General features: G+C 38.3%; 1 protein-coding gene across 1 annotated transcript; it reads left to right on the top strand.

Moving 5' to 3' along the window:
• Window positions 1–2,198: 2,198 nt before the first annotated feature.
• On the top strand, window positions 2,199–8,215 carry LOC149828004 (dicarboxylate transporter 1, chloroplastic-like). The gene is made up of 3 exons (XM_090019791.1): window positions 2,199–3,378; window positions 5,281–5,502; window positions 7,531–8,215. The coding sequence occupies exons 1-3, from the start codon at window positions 2,260–2,262 to the stop codon at window positions 7,891–7,893; spliced, it is 1,704 nt and encodes a 567-aa protein (XP_089875917.1). The 5' UTR covers window positions 2,199–2,259; the 3' UTR covers window positions 7,894–8,215.
• The last annotated feature ends 16,518 nt before the right edge of the window (window positions 8,216–24,733 follow it).

Below are 24,733 nucleotides of genomic sequence, written 5' to 3'. Positions count from 1 at the left end.
ACATTTATTTCCATAATATAAATGAAGTTGAGCATCAAAGGGACAAACAAGTCATTTGGAGGTTTGAGTTTGTTCAACAACCCAACATCGTAAGCAAATCTGTCTCACTGCAAATAAAGGATTGGACGATGGATTAGTCCGTCAAGTTCCACTATGAACTTGAAGTGTGGCATGATGGCGACGAAGACAACTATTTACGAACTTGAAGTATATGCAAACTTAATCAAGTATTTACGAGGTCTGAGTTTAACTGGATCTTCACACCTATTTTTATTCAAACTTCTCGATATATACCCATTGTCTTATATTTGCGAAGTTTTGAGTTTAACAAAATATTCACACATATTTTTATGCATACTTCCTATATATATGCACACTTAGTCCGACATTTATAAAGTTTCAAGGTACGAGTTTGAAATGATGTTCATAAACATTATTATTCGAACTTCGTGAAGTTCGTAAAAAAAATGTGTGGGCATCATTTTAAGTGAGAGTATACAACACTCAAAGATGAAGCGATATTTCACACGATCTTTGTGATTGAGGGTAAAAAAGACATTTAAAACCTGGCTACATGGAGAGTATAAAAAATTGTAGAGTTTTTAAGGAAACATGTCAAATTAATCATCAAGTGTGGTCATTTTCTGATATATTATTATTATTATGTATATTGTATATATTTTGTACGTGTATTACACATATTATATATATTATCAAATTTCAAAAGTACTTAAAAAATAAAAGTTTTGTAACTCATGTTCCACTCGTTGGGCTCGGCTCATAAGTTAGAAACTCCTTTCACGTGGTTTGTTTGCTTTAAAATATTATGATATTATCGAATTTTCGAAAAGTATAGATATGTTGATGATTTTCAATATTTTTCAAAGCATCGTTTTTTAATTTATCATGGGATTTTCTCCTGCTGACATTGGCTACAAGGAAGAATCATTGTGTCATAACGCGATTCTTCTTTTGGCATTTTATAGAATGTCAGCAAGTGCAGCCACTGCCATGACACCAAAATGAAAAATATTGAAGAGAAAATAAACTGATGCGTTTATAAAGTGATGAGTTTGTAAAATAAGTCTTGCTTGTTTTGGTTGACACGCGGAACGATGAGGTTAAGAATGGCAGTGGACTAAGGAAATGGGACCTCGCCACACCTTGCCCCGTTTAAACCATGGGGATGAAGGCGGGGATGGAGGTTAAAATCAAAACCCGTGCGGGATGGACCTATGCTTTCTCTCGCCCTGTCCGGCCATCTTCGATCTTCGTTAGTAAAATGCTAAAATATTCTTTAAGGATGACAATGGATTGAGGAGAAATGGGTCCCTCCCCGCCTCACTCTTTTGGACCGGGGATGAAGGACATGAAACAGAGATGAAGGTTAAAATCAAAATGAGACGGGTGAGGGTGGAGACCTTGTCCCCAACCCCTGTCCTGGTCCACTGCCATCCCTAGGTTTGAGGGGCATGCGTGTTAGGGGTACAAATGGGTTGGGTTTGACCCAAACCCGATCAGTACCAAACATTATAAGGTCCTGATAAATAAGAAGGTCCGATTAGAATCTGAGTTGGATATGAAGGGTTCGATTAACATGTATTGTGGGTATGGTTTGTAAAATTTTATATCAGACTTGGGTCTGACCCGAGTTTCGGCTAAGATACATAATTTTTTAATGTGAAAAAGATTAAAAAATATTGTTTTATCGGGTATGGTATGGGTCTGAGTCTGATTTTACTTGATTTTGAACTAAACCCGAACCGTTTACACCCTTAAAATCGGGTGTTTGACGGGCTTGTGTTGCGAGCGACGAGGCAACTACTTTTCAGTGCTTCCGTTATAAGAATTAGGGGCATTTATGTCCACATCGGCTTTTCTTCGGAGAATCCGAGCACCGTTGCGTGAGTTTTTACTTGATAAGAAGCTGGTTACAACAGAAATTTCCATCGATATCCGAATTGTACCCCCAAACAAAAATGTTAATTGTTTCCCTGCCCTTCACTCGAAACCTTCGGAAGGCGAGTTTTTCCTAGGCGTACCAATCATTTTAGAGCACTGAGAATCCTGAAACTTTTGTTCGCCCGTCTGCCCATAGTCCCGATCACAATCCAACGGTCGAGATACTCTCTCCCTCCCCCGCGACGTAACGCACATTCCTCACCCATATAAATTGCCCCACCCCCACCTCTCTCTCTCGTGCATCTGTGAGTAATTGGGAGGGAGAATCGCTTCTCCTCTCTCTCTGCGGCCATCGAAATGGCGTCCCTCGCTTCGTCGTGCGCCCTAGGGGTTCCCTCTCTCTCTTCCTGCAGAGACCGCTCTACCGTCTCCCCAAGATCCCACCCCAAATCCCTCCATTCCGCCCCAAGATTGCATCTCAATCTCAGGTCTTCCCCCGGGAGCTTCCAGAATCCTCCTTGCCCCAATTCGAAGAGGATTCTGTGCCCGCCTCTGCCTCCCGGCGCGATCAGAACGCCCTCTTTCGTGCCGAGGGCGGCCGCATCGTCGTCACCGGCCGTCACCTCTTCGCCTCCGCCGGAGCCCTGGCGCGGCGCGTCACTCAAGCCACTGGCCGCTTCGATCGCCGCCGGAGTCATCCTGTGGTTCGTTCCCCCGCCTTCTGGGGTCGCCCGGAACGCCTGGCAGCTCCTCGCCATCTTCCTAGCCACCATCGTCGGCATCATCACGCAGCCGCTCCCACTCGGTGCCGTCGCCCTCATGGGCCTCGGCGCCTCCGTGCTGACCAAGACCCTGACCTTCTCCGGCGCCTTCTCGGCGTTCGGCGATCCCATTCCCTGGCTTATCGCCCTCGCCTTCTTCTTCGCCCGGGGGTTCATCAAGACCGGGCTCGGCAACCGGATCGCTTACCAGTTTGTTTCCCTCTTCGGGAGCTCGTCTCTCGGGCTGGGGTACAGCCTGGTCTTCAGCGAAGCGTTGCTCGCGCCGGCGATCCCGTCCGTCTCGGCGCGTGCTGGCGGGATATTCCTTCCTCTCGTTAAGGCTCTGTGCGTGGCCTGCGGTAGCAATGTGGGGGATGGGACGGAGAGACGTCTCGGATCGTGGTTGATGCTCACTTGCTTCCAGACGTCGGTGATCTCGTCGGCGATGTTCTTGACGGGGATGGCTGCGAACCCGTTGAGCGTGAACCTTGTCGCTGGGGCAACCGGGCACACGATCGGGTGGACGGAGTGGGCTCTGGCCGCGATCGTGCCTGGGTTGGTTTCCCTGATTGTGGTTCCGCTTTTGCTGTATCTGATCTACCCACCGACCGTGAAGAGCAGCCCGGATGCACCAAAACTTGCGAGGGAGAAGCTGGAGAAGATGGGGCCGATGACGAAGAATGAGATCATCATGAGCCTCACTCTACTGGTCACGGTATGGTCTATGTGCTTAATTGATCAATTACGCTATTATTTTGCCAATTAATTCATGGTGGTAGTGATAAATGATCGTTTGTTGTCCATCCAAAGTGTATTGGTGTTCATCATTGTTGACGTTCTTTTCATGGTGGTCAATCCTTGTGTGGGATTCCATTATATTTGAGAGAAAGTATTGTTTTTTATATGAATTAGATCTGACTTCCTCTAAAAAACTGCCTATTGTGGTCTGTGACCATGAAAAGAGTTGTTTACCTTGTTAAAAAACATGCATAAAATTCATATTTTGATTGGAAGAGAAATTGGGTTGTCTCTTGAAACTTTTCGTTCATTTGCACTTGAAGAGTTCATCTCTATTTGTGGTTAGTGAAATATGGTTTTGACTTTCATGTCTATGTGTGGTTCTACAGTTTGTGATATTGTGTATGCATAGAGAGGATTTGGAAAATTGTTTTCCCCTGTGATAAATCAATGAATGTGAGAAGAGGATGTGTATGAGGTTCCTGGGCTTGTGTGTTTGATTTTTCTCGAGGATATGAACATTTTTGGTTCTATGCTACTAGTAAGGTTTGCAATTTCATTGATGGTCGGTGGTGAGAAAAAAAGATATGATGAACCCACTAAGCTTGAATCTACAACCCTTGCTTACCAACCATCTTCTGGCCACATTGGGCCCACCTGAGTTGACCATCAAACTGCTTCCTGCTTGACCCCACCTTGCTGCACCAGCTGGCCACATTGTTGCCGATTTGTTCGACAAAGATACAATCATCACAACCTCTTTGCCAGCCAATGTCACCAACGCTACAGAAGACTGTTCATGGAGGGTGAGGAGGGAAAGAAAAAAATGATGGATTTTGGGTTTAAGACGGGAAATGTTAACAAAAAGGGAGATTTTGAGGGCAATTTGTTCTCAAATCAACTTCGTTCTTATAACCAAAGTTAATTTGAAGGACAAATAGGGAAAAGATATTAGGTGTTTTCTTCACAATTTTGAGAACTTGGGTGTGTTTTTTAATATTTCCAAAAAGGTTTGGTGCTTTCTGAAAAATTCCCATGATAAAAATATAATGAACATAATGTAATTCAAATTGAAAAGCTAACATACATCTGTCAATGGTTCCATAACTTACAAGTAGAGAACAAGTAACAATGCAAAGACGAGCAAAATACAGTAGGTTGTACATTGTAAAGGAAACAAACCCTAAATTAACTAGTGTTTGATCTGAAAATTTTCTTAACAATATCTTTTTGAAGGTTTGGAGCAAGGACTCTTGAGTCTATAGTCCAACTTGAGGAACTTGGTACTTGTTAAGAGTCCAAGCTGTATTGTTTATTGCTCAACCTGGTTTAAAATAGAATTATGGATGAGTCAGATGCATGCATTATTTAATGGGAAGAGGGGACTGTCCAACCAAAGTAAGGTCCAAAATCTGCAACCGATGATAATCCACGGCGTTCCTTCTCTAATGATCGAGTTTTTCATCGGTCCGACTTTACATATTGGATTTTTATCATTCATTTAGTGAGAGACATGTTTTGGATTATGAATTTTTGATGTTCAGATGCGTTTTGAAAGTGCTAAAAATCAATAGCCCTCAACACTTTGTACTGTAAAGTTTTAAATGCATTGTGAGCCATCGATTTTTCACGTTTCGAAAAACATGTCTATATGTCGTAAAATCTTCGTGTAAATCATATTTCTTACTAAATGAATTATAAAAAACAAATATATGAGGTCCGATCGATGAGATGCTCAAGCATTGGAGGAGAGCTGTCTGATCGTCATTGGTTGTAGATTTTGGACCTTCTTTTGGTTGGACGGTCCCCCTTCCCTTATTTAATTACTCATTTACTCTTGTTTTTAGTTAACAATTTTTTATGCAATGTTTCTTTACAGGTAGGTCTCTGGATATTTGGAGGAATCTTGAATGTGGATGCTGTTACAGCTGCCATTCTTGGACTCTCTGTGCTCCTCACCACAGGAGTGGTGACATGGAAGGAGTGCTTGGCTGAGGCTGTAGCCTGGGACACACTAACATGGTTTGCTGCCCTTATTGCAATGGCTGGATATCTCAACAAATATGGTCTCATATCTTGGTTCAGCCAAACAGTTGTTAAGGTCAGTCTTGTTCTTATCATGACATGTTGTGGTATAACTTCTGCTTTGTTTTTTCTTTTGTCTATGTTGGACCAATCATCAACACCTTATGCATTGAATTAGTGATAGAAAATAATTGTAGGTTGAAATGGAAAAAAGGATGGGGGCAAACCTACTTCTCAACTTACCCTCTGAACTTTGTGTTGTGACCATAGTCATCAATATCAGTCTTGCGATAATATCGTTTGATAGCTTCTCAAGGGAGTATTTAAAATTGTGCAGATTTTAAAGGTACTAATTAATAGCTAAGAAAACCAAAATAATGGAACTTCTTGAAAAATATTGAGATAATGTCATGATATTAACAGAATCTTTTTTATTTTAGACTTTCTAATATTTTGTGATATCTTGGAGCTTCACCATTAAAAAAATACTAAAGCATGAACAAAATCATTTTTATTTTGGGTTTTCTAATATATTGTGATATCTTGGAGCTTCACCTATGTCACAGGGATTCGGCCAACCAAGTGCCACACCCGCGTCGACGAGACGCAAAGCGGGTGCGGCACTTGGTGAGGTCAAATCTGACTTTGGGTGCGGTCAACACACCTAGGGTCATTTATGTCCATTTTTTGAACCTTAAAAAAAATGCCCCGATGAAATGGGCTGAGGAGAGGAGGATTAGGGCAATTTTTTTTGCCCTAATCCTCCCTTCCTCTCCTCCTGAAGCCGCTGATGACCCGACCCCGACGCCGCCGATGAGTCGACGACCTCTCCTCCTCAGGCACTCTCTCTCACTCGCTCTGTCTCTCTTCTCTCCGTCTTTCACTCTCAATCTCTGTCTCTCACTATCACTCTCTCTTCTCTCACTCTCTCCATCTCTCACTTACTCTCACTCGCTCTCTCTATCTCTCCAACTCTCTTCTCTCGCTCAATCTCACTCCCTTTGTCTTTGTCTCTCTTTCATGCTGGGACTTGACGAGGTGGGTGGCGCGGTCGATGCAGACAACGAGGCTGCAGGTGACCTTGGGGTTTAGGGTTCTAGCGCAAGGTGGGGTCAACGGGTCTGGTTTATCCGGACCTGGCCCGTATTAAGGGTCCAGATACGGTGATAAATAAGAAGACCTCGTTAAGACTTGGGTTTCAGGCCCAAAGGTTAGATTAATACATAGATCCGAGTATAGTTTGTGAAATTTTATGTTAGACCCACCCGAGTTTTGATTTTTTATGACAAAGTTTTGCTGCAATATAGACTCTTAATTTTAATTGGATCTCTTTAGAAATCCATTTAAACATAAAACTAAAGATACCTAATTTAATCCATGTTAAGTAAAATATTTAGGTTGATTTAATTGTGGTGTTAATTTTTATGATGTAGAATAAAATTGTAGATTGTTAATTTGATTAATTGCATGCATGAGATGAATTGATTTGATGATATTATGATAATTGTTTTTTATTTCATTAGTGTTATTGTTGGTAACTGTTAAAACTTAAAAATTATACATACATATATATATATATATATATATATAAATTTTTTTATATATATATTTTTGCCGCACCCCCGCACCCAAGTTTTTTGAAAGTGCTGCACCCCCGCACTCGCACCCATATGACATAGAGCTTCACCATTAAAAAAAACTAAAGCATGATGAATTCAAAATATCAACATATTTGGTGGCTACGATTGTGAGTGATCTTGTTCTGGTTGGTAATTTGGATGACTTACTGCAACTTTAACTGTATGTAGGTGGCTCATGGTATAACCTGTTCTTTATCCTATTCTTTAGTTCAACCTTCTGTTTACAAATACGGCCATTTGTCCTTTTGTTGGTGTAAACACGTTCTTTCCAAGATTTCCTTTGTTCCTTGCATGGACAGAATTGCACTACATATCAAGAAACAACGCTTGAAATCTGTGGCTACTAGGAATTATATCCTTTTCTCTCGATAGAAAATGAAAAAGACCTTTCATGGTGACAAGCTTATCATTTTTGTTCCTGATGTCTCACATGCATTAACTGTGCTAACTTTGAAATCTTGCAGTTTGTTGGTGGACTGGGTCTGTCTTGGCAGCTCTCGTTTGGGATCTTGGTTCTCCTTTACTTCTATTCACACTACTTCTTTGCCAGTGGTGCTGCTCATATAGGTGCAATGTTGACAGCATTCCTGTCTGTGGCCACTGCACTCGGGACCCCACCACTTTTGGCTGCCATGGTGCTTTCGTTCCTCTCCAACATCATGGGAGGTCTCACACACTATGGTATTGGCTCGGCCCCAGTTTTCTATGGTGCAAACTACGTGCCGTTGGCAACATGGTGGGGATATGGCTTCATCATCTCTGTTGTCAACTTAGCCATATGGCTCGGTATTGGTGGTTTTTGGTGGAAAACAATTGGATTGTGGTAGATAACTTTCTGAGAATCCGATTTTAGGTTGGTTTCTTGAGCCATTAGAAAAATAATCAGATGATTATTTTGCCTCAGCCCTAGCATGTCCTTGAGGCAGGCATTCATTCTGATTTTATGGTGCATTCCCCTATCCATACTATAATTTAGGTGCATGGGGGGACAGAAGGGTTGCTAGGTTGTTGTTATCGGCAGCATGTGCCTGAAATTTTGAAGCAATAGTATATACCCCTTTGTTCAATGTAAGCATACTTGATGGAAATGTATTTTGCCGAATCCTCGATAAATTTGGTGGATGCTGAAATTCACGGCCATTTTGATCATTTAATCGTTTCTCCGTCTTTTGGAATTGGTGTACTATTTTTTGGACGATTTGGTGATATTAGAACTTGTTAATGTCATATCTTCTGATTCTTTGAGATGAAATTTGATGGGCTTTATGGTTATGGCATATTAGCTATGGGATCTTGTGTACACAACCCATTAAAAGATTGATTGTTTTGTTCTTGGGCACTCAGTGAGGATTGTGAAAGCCCAAGCCAGACAGATCAGGATCAAGCTTACCTTGAGAGTCAAACAAGGGTTGCATTATCCTTTGCAGATGTTAATTCTAGCAGCATTAATTGTTGAAATTTCTGCACGGATGGCGATCATGCTAATGATAATAACCAAATTGGTTTGGAGGTGTGCATGGCACTTTCTTAAAAGGGATAGGTGTCTTTTTGGGTAAAAGCTCGGGTGCAAAAGGGTAAACTGCAATTTTGCTTTTAGGATACAATCAAGCCTGCACCTCTCGTATTTTTTCGATCACCTTTCTCACTAAGATAACCGGTTACCACAACACGGTTACCCTGAGCAATCTCATAAAGAAAAGAAAACAACTTTGATACAAGAGTGAAAAGAATAAGAAGGAAGTTAGCACTAGCCAAGCTATGCTAAATCAAACACAAGTTAAGAGACCTTTCAAGGTATATATAGACTTAGGTTATGGTCAATAAGCCCTCAGAGGTACATTGGCCACAACATTTAGCATGCCTTGTAATGGCTCTTAAAGCCATGCATGCATGCATCCACTGATGGCTCTTAAAACTTTTCATGCACCCACTAACGTCCACAATGTTGGGCTAGTTGTTAAGGTTAGGTGGCACACTATGATCATTGCAAAAAAAATTCTCTTTGTTCCTCTTTTCATTCTCTTTTCCTTTCTAGCCTTTATTCTTTTTTTGAAGGAGAATAAAAGATAGAGAAGAAGAGAGAAAAGAAAAGGAAGAAGATAGAAGAACTCTTTTGCAAATGTCTCACTTGACCTTTATTTGAAAATATTTTGAAATTACTCATCTCTGTTTTTGAAAATTTGCAGGAAAATGAAGAGACGAGATTTGCTCGTCGGTACGAGGTTCAATCATTCCTAGTGCCTTTATCAGTGGTAATTGAACCAAGGATCGAACTTATGCCTTTCGCTTTACCTAAATATTGTCTAAGAAATTATTCTAAGTCTAATAATGCACAAAGAATCATGCTTGTGCAATGCAGGTGTATGCTTTTAAGAAGAATAATTTTAGAACTTTTGGGATTATCCAAGTGATTTTGAAATAAGTTTGAAAATATTTTGAAGAAATGGTTTTTGAAAGTTGAAGATTGAATTGAAAAAGTTAGATTTTGACTCTAACTTAGAATTTGAAATAGACCTGGAAGAAGAGATTTGAAATTCTAAGTTTTGGAATAATCAGAGATTTGAGAATAGATCTTGAATTAAAGAATGAAGAGAAAAATGAGATTTTGGAACTGAGACAGAATTATGAAGTCAAAGTAAAGTTTCAAAGTTAAAATGAACTTTGAATTTGAATTTGATTTTCAAAAATTGATTTTGGAAAGGAAGTTTTGATCTAGAGATGGGAAATGGATTTGAACATCAAGATGAAATTTTAAAAATGGGATTTGGATTTGAGAAATCTAGATGGAATTTGAGAATCAAGATCGGTTTTGGAAATGGATTTGATTCTGGAATTAGAATCAAGTTGGAAAAATGGAATTGCATTTGAAAATCTGAAATTCAAGATGAAATTGGATTTGAGAAATCCAGATGAAATTTGAAGATGGATCGGATCCAGATAAAACTTTAAAAATGGATATGAGAAATTCAGATTAGATTGAAAAATGAGATTGGATTTAAAAATCTAGAATTCAAGATGAAATTGGATTTGAGATATGGAATTCAAGATGAAATTGGATCTGAGAAATCCTAAATTGATTTTGAATTTGGAAGGGAAGGGAGGATGAAATTTGGGAGAAATTGATTTTCAGAATGAATATCATGTTTTGATTTTTAAAGTCTGATTTAAGATTTAAGAGATAAGACTTGAAATTTTAGAATTTTGAGAAATAAAGAACAAAACTTGAATTCAGAAGATGATTTGAGAATTTGAAGTGAAGAATGAAGAATAAAACTTGATTTTCGAAATCAGGAAATGAGCTTGGAATTCCAAAGTTGAATTAAACTTTAAAATTTGATTTAAAATACTGAATTGAATTTGAAATTGAATCCTGATCCTGAAAATGAATTTGGAATTTCAAAGTTTGAATTGAACTTTGAAATTTGATTTGAGTTGGAAATTGAATTTTGAATCTATAAATGAATTTGAAATTTCAAAGTTGAATTAAACTTTGAAATTGAAGTCTGAACTTTTGAAAATAAGATAGAATTGGAAATAAAAAGATGGATTTAAATTTACAGATAAGGGTTGAAGAGTGATTTGAGAAATGAGGAAGATATTTGAAGATATATCTAAAAAATCTCTTGAATTTTGAAGATAACTTGAAATAATTTGAAGAATGATAAACTTCTATTCTAAATGATGAATGAATTAAAAGATTTTTGAAATTGAATTTGAAAAAGCATAGTTCATTCTTTAGGAGAATTAAAATAAGATTAAAGATATAATACACTCATGACTATGGTCACAAATGTATTATAAAATAATCTATATTTAAATTCAGATAAGGAATAAAATACATTTTGGTGTCTTTATAAGGTTTGAAATAAAATTATCTTTCAATGTACCCTGACTATGGTCATTGATATATATTTTAAGTTAATTCACAAGTCAAACTCTAATAAAGGAAGAAAAATTTAGAAAGTATGATGATTTTTGAAGGAGACCCAGTGTGGGTCCAATGTTATTCCATAGAAGATAAAAATCCTAAGCATTATTCACATTTTGACTATGGCCATCAATGTGAAACATTTGCTTAGAATTAATTACCTTTTATTAGAACGGTGCACGTGTTATTCGTGTTTCACCATTGTGGATTTTTGAAAATAAAAGCAAAATGACATAAAACAGGCAATTTATGATATTTACATGCTCATACGTTCTATTATAATACTGAAAAGTAAAGGATTCTCATTAATATCTAAGTTATTACAATCTTTAAAATTGAAATTAAAATGATAAAATCTCAATCTAAGAAGGGATTTGATATCTTTTTTGCAAAATAGAGTTAACACAGAGCAAAATTGCAAAATATGGAGGATCAAGCAAAGTCTAAATGATATGCTTATGTTAGAGAGAAAGAGCACATATGAATGCATTCATTTAGATAGATATGAGAATATGTCATCTAAATGCCCATGGAAATGCAATGGAGATGTACGAGGTTATACTTGTGTTGAAAGAGTACAAATGCCTATGTCCGATCCTAATTGGAGATGGATGCTCATGCTAATGGATGTGCCCATACTTAGCTGGGCTAAATGCCTATGCTGATGTCTAACTAGATTGGAGGTTCGTGTGGGATGGGTGATGCGGCATGGTGGTAGAAGTGAGGTAGGCTAAGTGAAGAAAGTCATGGAAAGAGGCTGCAAGAAATGGTCTTGTTGCTGTGTGATACGGCAGGGGTATAGGGAGTAAAGAAGAATGGTTGGAATGTTGTAGAATGGTGTACAATTGGATAATGAAGTGTAAAAGGTTGTGCTGGATGGAGCTATCAGATAGCAGGGATGTATATGAAAATGCAAAGAATTGGTGAAGTGGTGTTTACAACATATGCAAGTGGTGATGTGAGGCGATATAGTAGATGCAACAAGAAGGTATGAAGAGGATGTTGAGGACTGTGATAGTGTAGCAGCATATGGGTCTGTTGTTGTGTGGTGGTGGAGTTATACATCAAAATTGTACTTGTGAAGGAATGTAGTGAAGATGACTAACTGGTAGGATGTGCAGGGAACGATTGATGATGGGAGTGGTGGCAATGACGAAGATGTGTGAAAATGTAGGGAGCCACAACAGTGTTTGCCACTACTGTGAACATACAGGGTGGGGGCTAGCAGTGAAAGGTGCAATAGTGGGAGTGAAGGGAAGATGCTATCTTGGTGGAGGTGCACAACAGGCTAAGTGAAGTGGATGCTGGAAATGTAAAATATCCAACAATTGTGAGCTACTGTGAAAATTACAGCAAGTGGGAATATGGATGTAATGTGATGGAAGATGAAGTAGGTCAATGTACTGTGAATGAAACCGATGATGTGCTGGAAATAAGGGTGTTGCGATAGTGGAATGTGGTTGTAGGTATTGTCGACAAGCAAGTGGTGGGAGTGAATGATGGTTTGTGGGGGCAATGTGGATGGATGGGCTGGTGATGCAAAGGGGATGTCTGGCAAAGAATGCCCTATGCCTTCATAGAGAAAGTGGAAATGTGAGGTGTTAGAGATAATAAGGTACAACAGAGGGTATATGTGGCAATGACAGGGAATGTGTACTGGGTATAATGGGTGAATGTGCTGAAGCATGCTATGGGTGGTGGTGAGAGTGTATTGTAAGGGATTAAGTGAAGGAGCTACTGTAGAGAAATAAGTGATATAGTGCAACAAGTATGTGGAATGTAGTGGATATGAGTGTAAGTATTGAAAATGAATCCCCAGGTGGGTGAATGGGTGATGCTATAACAGGGTAACAGAGGATTGATGTGTTGCATAATGCAGCAGGTGAGGTAATTAACTGGAGCTGCAGCAATGCCCTACATTATTGTAAGTGTTTGAAGAAGAGACCACAACAGTGCCTTGGCACTGCTGTAGGTATGTTAGAAGTTACAACAGTACCCAACACTGTTGTAGGTGCAAAGGGAAGCATTATAGAAACTTACACCAATTGATAGCACTCTTGTCTCCTCAACAAAGGAAATCACTTAAAAAGAGTGAAAATGGTCACCCTTTTTCATGCGCAAAGACCATATACCAGTTACACCTTGGTAAATAAGTGTTGTTCTGAGAAGCTTTTTTGTGTTGATACCACTCCGGATGATTCTTAGAGACCCCTCGGATCCCATACCGCAAGCAGCAAACATTTGATCATGTTCCTCATTATGATAACCCAAGACTTAAACATTAGGATTGGACAAATGTTCATAATAGAGCCTTGATATCACAACCTTCCATCCTCTAGCTTGAGACTCAAACCATCCCTCATCTCTACAAAAGTTGCTACAAAACCACCCTTGACCCATAGAAGCATCTTGCAAGGCAAGCCTTTATAAAGACAAGATGTAATAGTAACCTTGAAGTTGACCTGTTTATCGCAAGAGATATTCGACATATATAATTCACCAACATCATCGATATTCATAGGGTCATCTTCTTTTGATATGTCCATTCCAGAGTCACTCAATTCAAAAAAATTCTGTCCTCATTAACTTCTAGATTTCTACAACACTCAGAAATATTTGTGGTTTCAACTAGAGCAGGTCCGCATAAATTTGTCTTGTACACACAGTGTGGATGGCATAGATCCCTAATATCCATTAAAAGAATCTCACCAATCCTAAACAACAACAAGATTCCAGGTAAATGAGGAACTTCATCGGCGGCGAGAAAAAGAGGGCCCCCTTTTCTTGTATTGAGACACGACATGGGTGGAGTTGTCTCTACCATTGAATTCCAAAAGAAGCAACTCATTTAGGACCTTCTTTCCACGAACAATGACTGCTAGTATAGGATTGTATGCTGCTTTTGTAGATTCAGTAAAATCCCCAGAGATGAAGCAAACACTCCAGATTGTGCCCGAGACAGAATCCTGGCCAATCCTTGTGGAGTTGGGGCTCCCTTCAAGTTATGCACGGTATAGAATTTTCTTATCAACAAGGTTATTGCTAGCTGATGCAGAAACATGAAACAAAGCGATTTGGTTCTCATATGCAACAACAGTTACAAAACAACCATTCAGGTCAATTGCCAGCATTCTTCCTAATTGACACCTTGGGTTTCCTGGATGGGTGTGATGGATGTGAATGCGCAGCAGCCGTAAGCTGTTGTGAGCATTTGTAACGAGGGGAATCATGAAGGGATGAATATACTTGAGAGTGCAGAAGGAGGTAACACCATTGATGTGCAAGGGTTATGATGATTGGGATGTTGATTACCTCATTGATGCAGCTGATGAACATGGATGACGTAATTGAAGAATGATACAAGGGCGACTATAGTGAGGCTAGACAGAACGGACACAAGACAGTGGACCATATGACGCATGAAAGCAACCACATATTGGAGATTAAATGGAAGCAGAAAATCAGACTGAGATGAACTCCAAATGCGATGAACAATCAAATATAATGAGAAGAATGAACACGGTACAATGGGCGGAATGAACAAACATAATCAAGAGATCAGTTAGTTGTAATCCAAAGTAGAAAATTCATTGTAAAACTAGAAACTGAAGTATAACAAGTCGTCTAAACAAGTGACTGCAAAGGGGAGGAATCAAAACGAAGATCAAATCTAGAGAGAAAGGGATTAAGCATAGATATACAATGCTATGTTATATTGAACATGGGATGCAGATTTCTCAGTATCATCCGATGAAAGACAAAATTTTAGAAGAAAAAAAGAAAAAAAAAGAAAAGAAAAGAAAAGAGATCCATAAAAATGTTAGGATGGGGAATTTGTAATGGAGTAGAATGCAACTTAAAGTAAATGAAATATAGTAAGCGAATGCCATTCGATGCTGTTAAAATTAGAAATCAAATGCTAAGAGATAATCAAAAGGGAAAACAGGAACTCATTACGTGTGGCAATCAAAAGTGAATTGCAAAATCAGAACAAAAAACAAGGAAATGAAATGTAAATGAGACATCAAAACGCAAAGCGAAGCGGGAAAAGCATACAGATGATGCGGAAGCATAAGATGGATATTTCAAAACACATGAAAACCAAAGAAAGTCAGGAAAACAAAACAAAAGAATGTAGGAATGCCAACATTTCGTTGATGTAGCAACAGGTGGGTCAACACTGCTATATGTAGGTTGACCCTACCATTTATGCCTTATGATGAAAAAAAAAAATGAAAACGAAGAAGAATGAAATTCAAAACTAAGAAATACTGTAAATAAAGGAACATTTCACAAAAAAATCAAAAAGTGGAGGAAGGAAGACTTACCTCGGTGGTACTTCTGTAGTAGGGTTGACTTCCCTCAGTCGATGGGGAAAAAACAGAAGAAGAGATAAGAAGAAGAAGAACAAAGGGGAAGAAGAAGGAAAGCAGGAGAAGAGGAAAAAAAAAAGCAAAGGGAATGTGATGGTGAGGTGAAGAAGCGGTAGGGAAGAGTCAACCTCTTCGACTTGTTTTATAACGGCATGCCTTTAGAAAACTTTCGGAGGAGGTCCTTTTAATTTTAAAATTTTCAAAAAGGGGTTATGTTTACTAGGATCTTTTATGTTTTGGGGAGAAATTCTAAAAACACAAGGAAAATACGAGGAAAATCCTAAGGATTTTCAAAAGATGGGATCCAGACGAGGTTTTGAAGTATTTTTACAAATTTTTTGCTTTAAAACTTTAGGATTTTTCTTAAAATGAGTTTTTTAATAAAAAATACATGATTTATTTCAGAAAATGAACTTCAAAATGGACCTGGATCTAAGATTTTTGATAAATAATCGAGTTTGGACCTTGAATGAGGATGAATTCAGATAAAATATCTGAGAAAATACCACGAATTGATTTTTTTTGAAGAATAAGAGATCCAGAATCAGAATTGGATCCGGATATCCGATTTAGATCTAGAATTGGGTCAGATATAAAAATTGAGTCTGGATTCCAGTGAATCCGAGAAATGAATGGAATTTTGGTTAAAAATTGACCCAATTTATTCAGAAGATGGAGGTCAGGGGCAAAAAAGGAATTTTTGAATTTTTTAAAAAATTTGGGGTGTTCACACACACCCAATATTGGTTCAGAATGACTCTTGACTATCTGGTCAAACTCACAAACTGATCTGGTGTTAAAACTCTTTTAAAAAGGTATTGAATATTTTTTAAAGAGGTTTTATGAGGTCTAAAAAAAGTGATAAAAATTGGTCAAAGTTAAACCAATACTATGACCAAGTTGAATCCAAATCAAAGTCCCAAGTCCAAAGCAAAAATCGAATCTAAATTCAAAGTTAAAAGTTCAATTGACATGCGCTTTGAGGGATTTGCCCTCTAAGTCAACTCTACATATTTTAAATCCAATGTGTTTCTAAACAATATTCAATATTGGACTAAACATATCTTATAAAGTGATTTTTCTCTCCAAAACCTATTTTCCAAAAAAACTTAGGTAAGGAGAGGGTTACTTGGTCAAAGAGCTTGATTCAAAAGGCTATAAATTTTGAGTCAAAACAACAACAATTTCTCACATGGTTCAAAATTATAATAAGGAAAACATGAAATTGCTCATGAAAGTCCTGTATAAATGAAAGTACCTTTTGAGTTTAAATATTGTGTATGGGATTAAGATCATCTCATAAACTAAGTAGCTAAGCTTTGAATTTAGTTTCCATTATGAATATCGTAGGCCCATTCACATACATATTCCGGAAGACAAACTCTCTAGCAACCACATACTACTAACCAGAATTCTGCCTTGGTTTTGCAACTCAGAAACAATAACCCTAGAGGGGTTTTAGATTTTATCTTAATACAGAGAAGTTTAATATCAGAACCCAGTTTTCCAACATCTTTGAAAACACTACTTTTTGAAATCAGAGTGTTGAGATATAATTCAAAAAGCAATAATGGATCAACATAAAACAATAAGGAAACTGACCATTTCTCAATTTTCATGCATTTTCAGAGGACTTGGATGCAGAATCCCAACTCACACAAAAAAAAGAAACATATTGTCGGTTGTCTATTTTCCAATAACACCTAAAATACAATGATGCGACCTACACTTAGAGAGATATGGTCTTGCTAGCAAGTCTCAATATAGGAAAATAAGACATAATTGGATTTTGGATCCATTGTCGATTCAACATCCAAAAATACTAAAAAATTGGGGTAAAAACTGACCTTGTAACAATAAAAATCTCAAATGTTTTTGATTCTAATGTCTAAATGAACGATTCCATCATGATTGCTATTTTATGGATCCCCAAACTTTGAAAACCAAAATAGGGTTATCTCAAAAAGAGGTTTGGATCTTAAAAGTGGATCTGCATTTGAGATAAAAAGTTGTGGGGTTCGCTCTTTAAGTTGTGTGCCTTTCCTCCTTCGTCAAGCAGGTATCAGCCACACCAAGGACTTTGAAATCTTCAATGGTTGTGCTTTAGTCTGACAGTGATCGTACCTCATACACGGGTTCTAAAAAAGAAACGAGCTTGATGGTGTGAGACACCATCAAGGCTTGGAAAAACACGAAAACACAAACGAATATGCTAAGGTTAAAAAAAATCCACACTTATAATATTAAATTTTTAAAAAATAAAATATAAAAATAACTGAATCTCACCTTGGGCTTACTAGCCCTTACATATGACATAGATGAGTGCTAGGAGGCTCCGACTATGCACAAGAGCTAAGTGAGACTAGGTAAACTTATACTAGGCTAGGTGGTCTCAATTGGGATGGACTCACGTGGATAGAGTATGGGTGCTTGGCTAGCTTGAGATTTTGATGCAACAAGGACTTCTTTACTTATGTTTTAGATCTACATGCTTGACTAGGGAGTAGGGGTTCCTATTTATAGGTTTTTTAGTGGATATGGACCTTGGTCCTACATATTCGAGATCTGAAGATCCATATTTGCCCACAGATGATGTGGCAAGATCCTATTGGTTGGAGGTTTTTAAGTTTCTTTCTAATTGGTTGAAGGTTTTCTAGCTTAAGAGCTAAGAAATAAGGGAGATAAGATAAACAAATAGGTTTCTAGGAGTTTAAGATTAAAGTCCAGGTTTGTTGTTCAAAATTCATGTGAAGTTGGACCAAATGTGTTGAATGGTGCGCTAATGACACTAAGTTCTAAGGACACTAGGTCGAGGGTTGACAACAATCCAAGTTCTAGGTCGATGTTAACGACACTTTAATACTGGTAACAACAATTTTTGACCTGCTAACGAAAATTCAAAGTTACTAATGACAATCCGGATGTGTCGTTAGCACTTAGCTTAGACAAGTCAGATAGCTTGAATTATTATGGTTGTAACTTTCTATCCGAATATCATATTAAAGTGTTGTTTGATGAATTGGAAAGATAACATCCTTAATTTTAATCAATTCTTTGAGTCAAAAGTAAAATTTGATCTTTTGGTAGTCAAAATATTAATCAAAGTGAGCCCTACCTAAAAAACATGATTTTTACTTAACAAATCATCTTGTTTTTGTTATTTCTTTGGATTGAAATATAAGATTGACATGATCTTTAGCTTGTTTGAAAGCTAAAACCCTTTAGTTTAATTCATATTTTGGACAAAAATTGAAGATGTTGTTTTGAAGGCCAAAAATGAAGTTAAAGTTAGGATGTTTTTTAAATGAGCCATCAGGTATTGGTACGAAAATGACTTCGATCAAAATTGGGGTGTCTACAATATATATATATATATATATATACATATATATATATATATATATACATATATATATATAACTTTTTATATTAAAAAAAGTAAAAATGTCCAATTCAACTCAATTCATTTCGAATCCAAATCAGCAGATCCACTATGTCAGCTTTCAAAATCGATTCAAGTCCTAAACTAATACTAACAACATTGGGCAAAACCATATTTTTGGCAACACATGGCAATGGTGTTTCCATCTTAACGCAAGGCTCCCAAAATAATTGTTGGTTGATCCAAGCTTATTTTCACCCTCAAGCTTGAGCAGCTGATACTAATGCTCTTAGCATTCTAACCGGAGGTTGGGTTGTAGGAATACTCCCATACTTTTGCCATGTATATTTGGGATATTGGGTATGAATTCAGCTCCATTTCTTTTTGAACCGAATGGAAAAATCTCATCACACTGGGATTCACAAGATATTCATCCACAGCGGAATTGGATATCTGGATCTGCAGGGAATGACTGAATCTTGGACATCCACAATTCCACTTGTCAAAAGCATGTAAATTCTGACATGGATAGGGCGGCGATTCCACTCAACGCTACCAACCCAAACACACTACTTTAAACCAACAGGGAAAAGGAGGGAAAATAAAAAGAAAGCATAGATAACCTCATAGTGCGTGGGCCTCAGCAAATCACTAATTCTGTATATATATTAAACACATCTAAATGGAATATTCAATGGAATCAAAATTTTCTTATGCTTTCAAGTTCTATGAAAAATGAAAGTTTTGTTACAGGTCCAGTTGATTGGATCTAGAAAGGTCTTACTTACCCAGTTGGATAATGGACCCAAACAAAGCCTGTTATGTTCCTAACGTGGAGTTTGGCCGTGCTCCTTTATCCAGAAACTTAAGACAAATCAGGATATTGCACGTTCTGGAGCACAATATGTTTTCCCAGCTTCTCCTGTTTTATCAGGATAATAAGTAGGTGCATCCAAGCACACTGTTTAAGTGTTGGTTGATCCAGGCTTATTTGCACCCTCAAGCTTGAACAGCTGATACTAATGGTATTAGAGCACTCTAAGCTAGGTGAGGTCCTAGTAATGGTTCCACGCTTTTGGCATCTGTATTTGGATACTGGGTATGGATTCACCTCCATTTCCTTTTGAATTCAAATTAACTACATCAAATTTCAACATAGATTTAAAAGAACATCCATCCACACCAGAATTGGAAGTCATGAACCCTGGACATCCAGGTCCCACTTGTCGAAAGCACGTAATCGGACTACTCGGATTACTTACCAGACAAAGCGCACGCTTTATAGGACACTGATCTCAATACTGATGAAGGGGAGATTCAATCAGGTACTGATCAATCTCCCTCTAGTGGTGCTCCTGGACTTCCCTACCGAAGCTCGAGTGGACTATCCATACTTGACAACCCTGGTTCCATCCTTCAATGTGCTATTCCCTTCTCCCATCGGCCTACAAAAGCAATTATGAACCCAGAACCAATACCCCCATCTTCAACTTCAAGTCTCGTTTCAAACAAAGCCCGAGTCCGTAATTCGAGTATCTCCTCCTGCCCCTGAATGCCGCGAAGGAATCGAAGAAAGTGGTCACCCAGGTGAATAGTTTAAAAAGCTTCCTTTTGTTTCTCACATGGATACGGTTGCAGCATGACTCCGATTCCACTCATCTCTACCAATCCAAATACATTATTTTAAATTAACAGGGAAAAGGAGGAAAAGAAGAAGGAAAGCATGAAGAACCTCATAGTGCGTTAGCAAAGCCAAACATCCATATGAACCTCATAGTGCGTTAGCAAAGCCAAACAACGGGTCGGGTTTGGTTCGGACCCAGGTGAAACCAGACTTGGACCAAATTTTTGGATATAGTATTGGGTGCAGGCTCGGGTCTACTATAAGAAAAACCATACTCAAACCCGATAAAAACTACATGAACCAAACCTGGACCACACTCTTTAAAATAATATTTTTTTATCATTTTTACACTAAGAATTTGCAGGTCTTAATCAGAACTCGGGTTGGGCCCGAGTCTGGTATAAAATTTCACAATCTATATCCATATCCATGTATTAATCGGACCTTTAGGTCCAAACCCGAGTCTTCTTATTTGTCACCATACCCGGACCTTATAGGGTTTGGTCCAGGTAAACCCGACCCGTTGACACCCCTGCTTGCAATACCTAATTGGATGATTATTTAATTTCATTTGATGGGAATAAAGTCATGTAACCAAGTAAAAAATGAAACTATCTTCACTGAAGTGGAAAACTTTTATGCTTTATAGAGCATGAAAGAAATATAAAACAATTGGGTCATGTTTGTCATCAAGTGAAACATGAGAAAGTTCAAGATTTACATTTCTGTGATTGTGAAAAATATTGTTTCCATATACAGGTAAGAAAACTATTTTAGGTCTACTGAAAAAGCACAAAAAACGTGATTGAGTCCATGAACTACCATGCTTAAACCATAGTGACAAACTTTTTTTCCGCAAAATCTTGTTTTTCAAAAACTCGTGAGAAATTGAAAATTTTTCATAAATCTCGCAATAAAAAAAAATATAAAAATATAAAAATATGTTTATAAAAAAATATTAATAAAATTTATTTAAAAATAAAAATATACAGTTTTTTCGCGATAAATGGCCATTTAAAACATAAATATCACGTTTAAATCTCGGTATTTATGTTTTTTTCATAAACTTTCAGGCAATTTCTCATGATATTATCGTGAGATTTTCATAAATCTCGCGATATTTTTCACTATGGCTTAAACTAGCAATAGAAAAGCTATCGAACTTGGTCACAAAAAAGGAAAGTGAAAAATCATATAAACAAACCTTTTTTGAGTCATAAAATTTTGGTACATTGTGGGCCATTGACACGTTGCAAATCATAATCCAAAACTTGTTCTCTATTAAAGAAACTATATTGATCACATCTATAAGGTTAGATCTACAAAAAATATGAAAAAATTGAAAAAAAAAATAATGTTTTCAAATATTTGAATGTACAACCTTCATTTTGCAGGGATGCCAATGATTCAGATTTTATTTGATATCCGACCCAATCTGACTTCATGTAATCAAACCGAAACCATATCGGCTTATAATCGGACATGGATATGGTTTTGGTTTTGGTTTTCTGCAATCGAATTCAAAGGATATGCGGATTTGATAGATATCTGAATCCGATTACATGTGAAAAAGCTTATTTGATATGAGCTCACTACTCATTCGAATCCATTTCAGCAACATCCATTTAGTCGGATCTGGTATTAACCACATCCGATCCAAATCCAAACTGTTTACATTCCTAGTACAATGAGTCAAATGACACTTGGTTTGTTCAAAGGAAATCAGGGATTTTATATAGCTTGAAAGTTCTTTTCGTGGTTGGTAGTTTGCCGATCGGTTGAGTTTGTGATATTGATCAGATTAAGTGAATAAATTTGTCAGTAGTTGCATCCTTAAATGGATCAGTTAGATCGGAACTCCAAGAAAAATCAGATCCTATATGTCTGAATATGATTCGAGTATTTGGATCTTATTTGATATTCAAATGTGAAGAACAAAGTAATGGATTTGGATCGAAGAAAGAACTAGTTCAGTTACATTTGTCCTCATGGGCAAGTGTGAGGATCTAATCGGGTCCATCGGATCTGACCCGTTAAAGTATGTTTTTGGTTTCGCGGCAAACGATCCGAAAACTCTGGTTTTCATAAAACGGAGGGAAGGATCGTTCAAGACTCTGGACCGTCGATCTCCAGAAACTGACGTTCAGGATTCTCCGATTGTTCAGTTAGCTTCCCGCGCAAGCTAAGATAAAAACTGTACCTTCAATCGCGATTCCGCTGACTCCGTCGACCTTGTCGCTGGAATTTCTCCGGAATGAGAACGGGGAAACGCCGGATCGGACTGTGGATCGGGTGGTTTTCCGACGTACTCGTAGTTTACGTCAGGGAAGATGCCGGAGGAGTGCCGGAATAGCGATCTCCGATGGGGAGAGTTCGATCGATTTATTGGTTGAAATGGGAGATTTGCGAAGAGAGCAGCGGCGGAGGTTTTTTTTTTATTATTGTCAGAAATCGGATCGATTTGGTGAGGAAAGCGTATGACATCGGATTTCCACGGTGGATACGGAAGATTTCGGGGGTGGATTGTGCTCGATCGTGTTTGGAATGGAGCTTTAGGGCGATTCTTTTTTTGAATGAAAAAAATTCAGCGAAAAAATGGGTTGAGTTGATGCAGAGACGGGTTTTTATGGCGGATTTAGTTCTTTCTTTTTTACTTGAAGAATTATGGAGAATTCTCGTTTGGATCCTGCCGACTTAAAATGAGATTTGGTTCTTCTTATTGCTCAAGGCAGGAAATCATCGAGAAGAAGCGCGCGAAAGTGTCTTAGATGCGATTTTCTTCTGGGAATTGACATCGCTCGCTTTCACAATCTTTTTCTCATTTCTAGACATTTCTGTGAAGAAATCGTGCTCAAACAAGTTAGAAATACGTGAAAATAATTACGATGGAGTAAGTTTTTCTTCATTTGTGAATTTGGATCTCGTGTAAATTTGGCCATATTTGATGAAGAGATTGCATAATCTCAAACTTCTTTGGCGTTTCCAAATGAGGAATTGTGGACTGAGTTATTGTTAGATCCTTTCGATTACGTGAAACTGAGAAATTTGATCGCGAAAAATGTTTTTTTTTTATTGTTTTATCCGATCAAACGAGCCATGAAAACGGAGAAGCAAAGGTTGAGATGCCGTTAAACCGCCGGATTTCCTTGAATGATTCCGATAATTTCAGGCCGATTTCGCCCGAAATCCCGACGGATCGTCCTTGCAGTCGTTTTTGTATCGAAAGGTACGTGCACAAGATTAATGGAGAAAACGCTAGAATGATGGTGGCTCATAACGAAAATCTTTTCCCATTTCTCGAAACCCTAGTGCTAGCGATTCTGTTTCTTTGGTTTCAGGAACGTGAAGAACAACCAAAGAAAGGAAGAAGAAGAAGGAGACCGAAAGAAGGGGCGTTCCTTTTCCCCAAACCTTCGGCGATTTGGACCTGTACCGAAACCCTCCGTCTTTCAGATGATTTTCATGTGGTAAAGTAGATAAAGGGGGAAATCCGACTTCACTTTCTTACTTTGAGTGAATAAAGATACCATTTAGCAAGAACATGCGTTTACCCTTCTTTCTGGATTGTTGTTGGGTGCATTCGTCTTACTTATTTTATTCGAGGTGTCGTCCGGACGTCACCATCTCTCCGTTCAATCGCTTTCCGGGAAGCATGGGGCAGAAAAGAGCGGGTGATCTACGGCAGCAACCAGCCAGACTCCTCTCCCCTTTTCTCCGATAGGTACATAATCATGGGGCAGAGTTTCTTGCGTTTGTTATGGTCGTTAATTTGTATGTTCAGCCAAGTTTCTGTCGTTATCTCAGACCGCCTCGTGAAAAGGCAGAGACACCGGCCAAGGTGTTGCCTTGAATATAGCAGTTAAGTACTATCGGTGAAAGAACTTTCTCCCTATGAGAAAAAGCAGAGAGATCAGGTAGCGTGGAATCAATTTGCTAGCGCATCTATGTAGATTACGGTATGGGTAAGCTTCACTCGTTTTGTGGGTACTCCTCTTTTCGTTTGCTCATGTATCCGGAATGTGTTTTTTTTTTCTGTAGTTTAACAGAAATAGATGGCTTGGTCATTGTTTAGCGGGGCCCACTTCTACAATTTGCATTTGTGGCCTTATTTTGGGGTGGTGGGTGGGTTCGGTTCTTGGCTTCAGCGGTGGGTCCTATGGAATAGATTTGGACGTAGTGGTTTTCTCTTTCTGTAGAAATTTTATTCAGTGGAGGTTTGCACCAAGGAAAATTTTATGCAGTGGAGGTTTGCACCAAGGAAAATTTATGCAGGTGAGCGTTTCTGGTCTTGTTTGGCCCTCCAGGTCCATATGGTTAAAGGCACTCACAGGACTTCATGTTCTCCGAGGAAGGCGATGAC

The sequence above is a fragment of the Nuphar pumila genome, chromosome 10 (assembly GCF_984573655.1).
Source record: "Nuphar pumila chromosome 10, dmNupPumi1.hap1.1, whole genome shotgun sequence".
NCBI lineage: Eukaryota > Viridiplantae > Streptophyta > Magnoliopsida > Nymphaeales > Nymphaeaceae > Nuphar > Nuphar pumila.
This window is presented reverse-complemented; position numbering and strand designations above follow the sequence as displayed.

Bases quoted from the DNA above. Each gene is read 5' to 3' on its own strand.
- LOC149828004 (XM_090019791.1), top strand. From the start codon at position 2,260: ATGGCGTCCCTCGCTTCGTCGTGCGCCCTAGGGGTTCCCTCTCTCTCT. The intron at 3,379-5,280 runs GTATGGTCTATG...GTTTCTTTACAG, and splicing joins GCCTCACTCTACTGGTCACG to GTAGGTCTCTGGATATTTGG. The intron at 5,503-7,530 runs GTCAGTCTTGTT...GAAATCTTGCAG, and splicing joins TCAGCCAAACAGTTGTTAAG to TTTGTTGGTGGACTGGGTCT.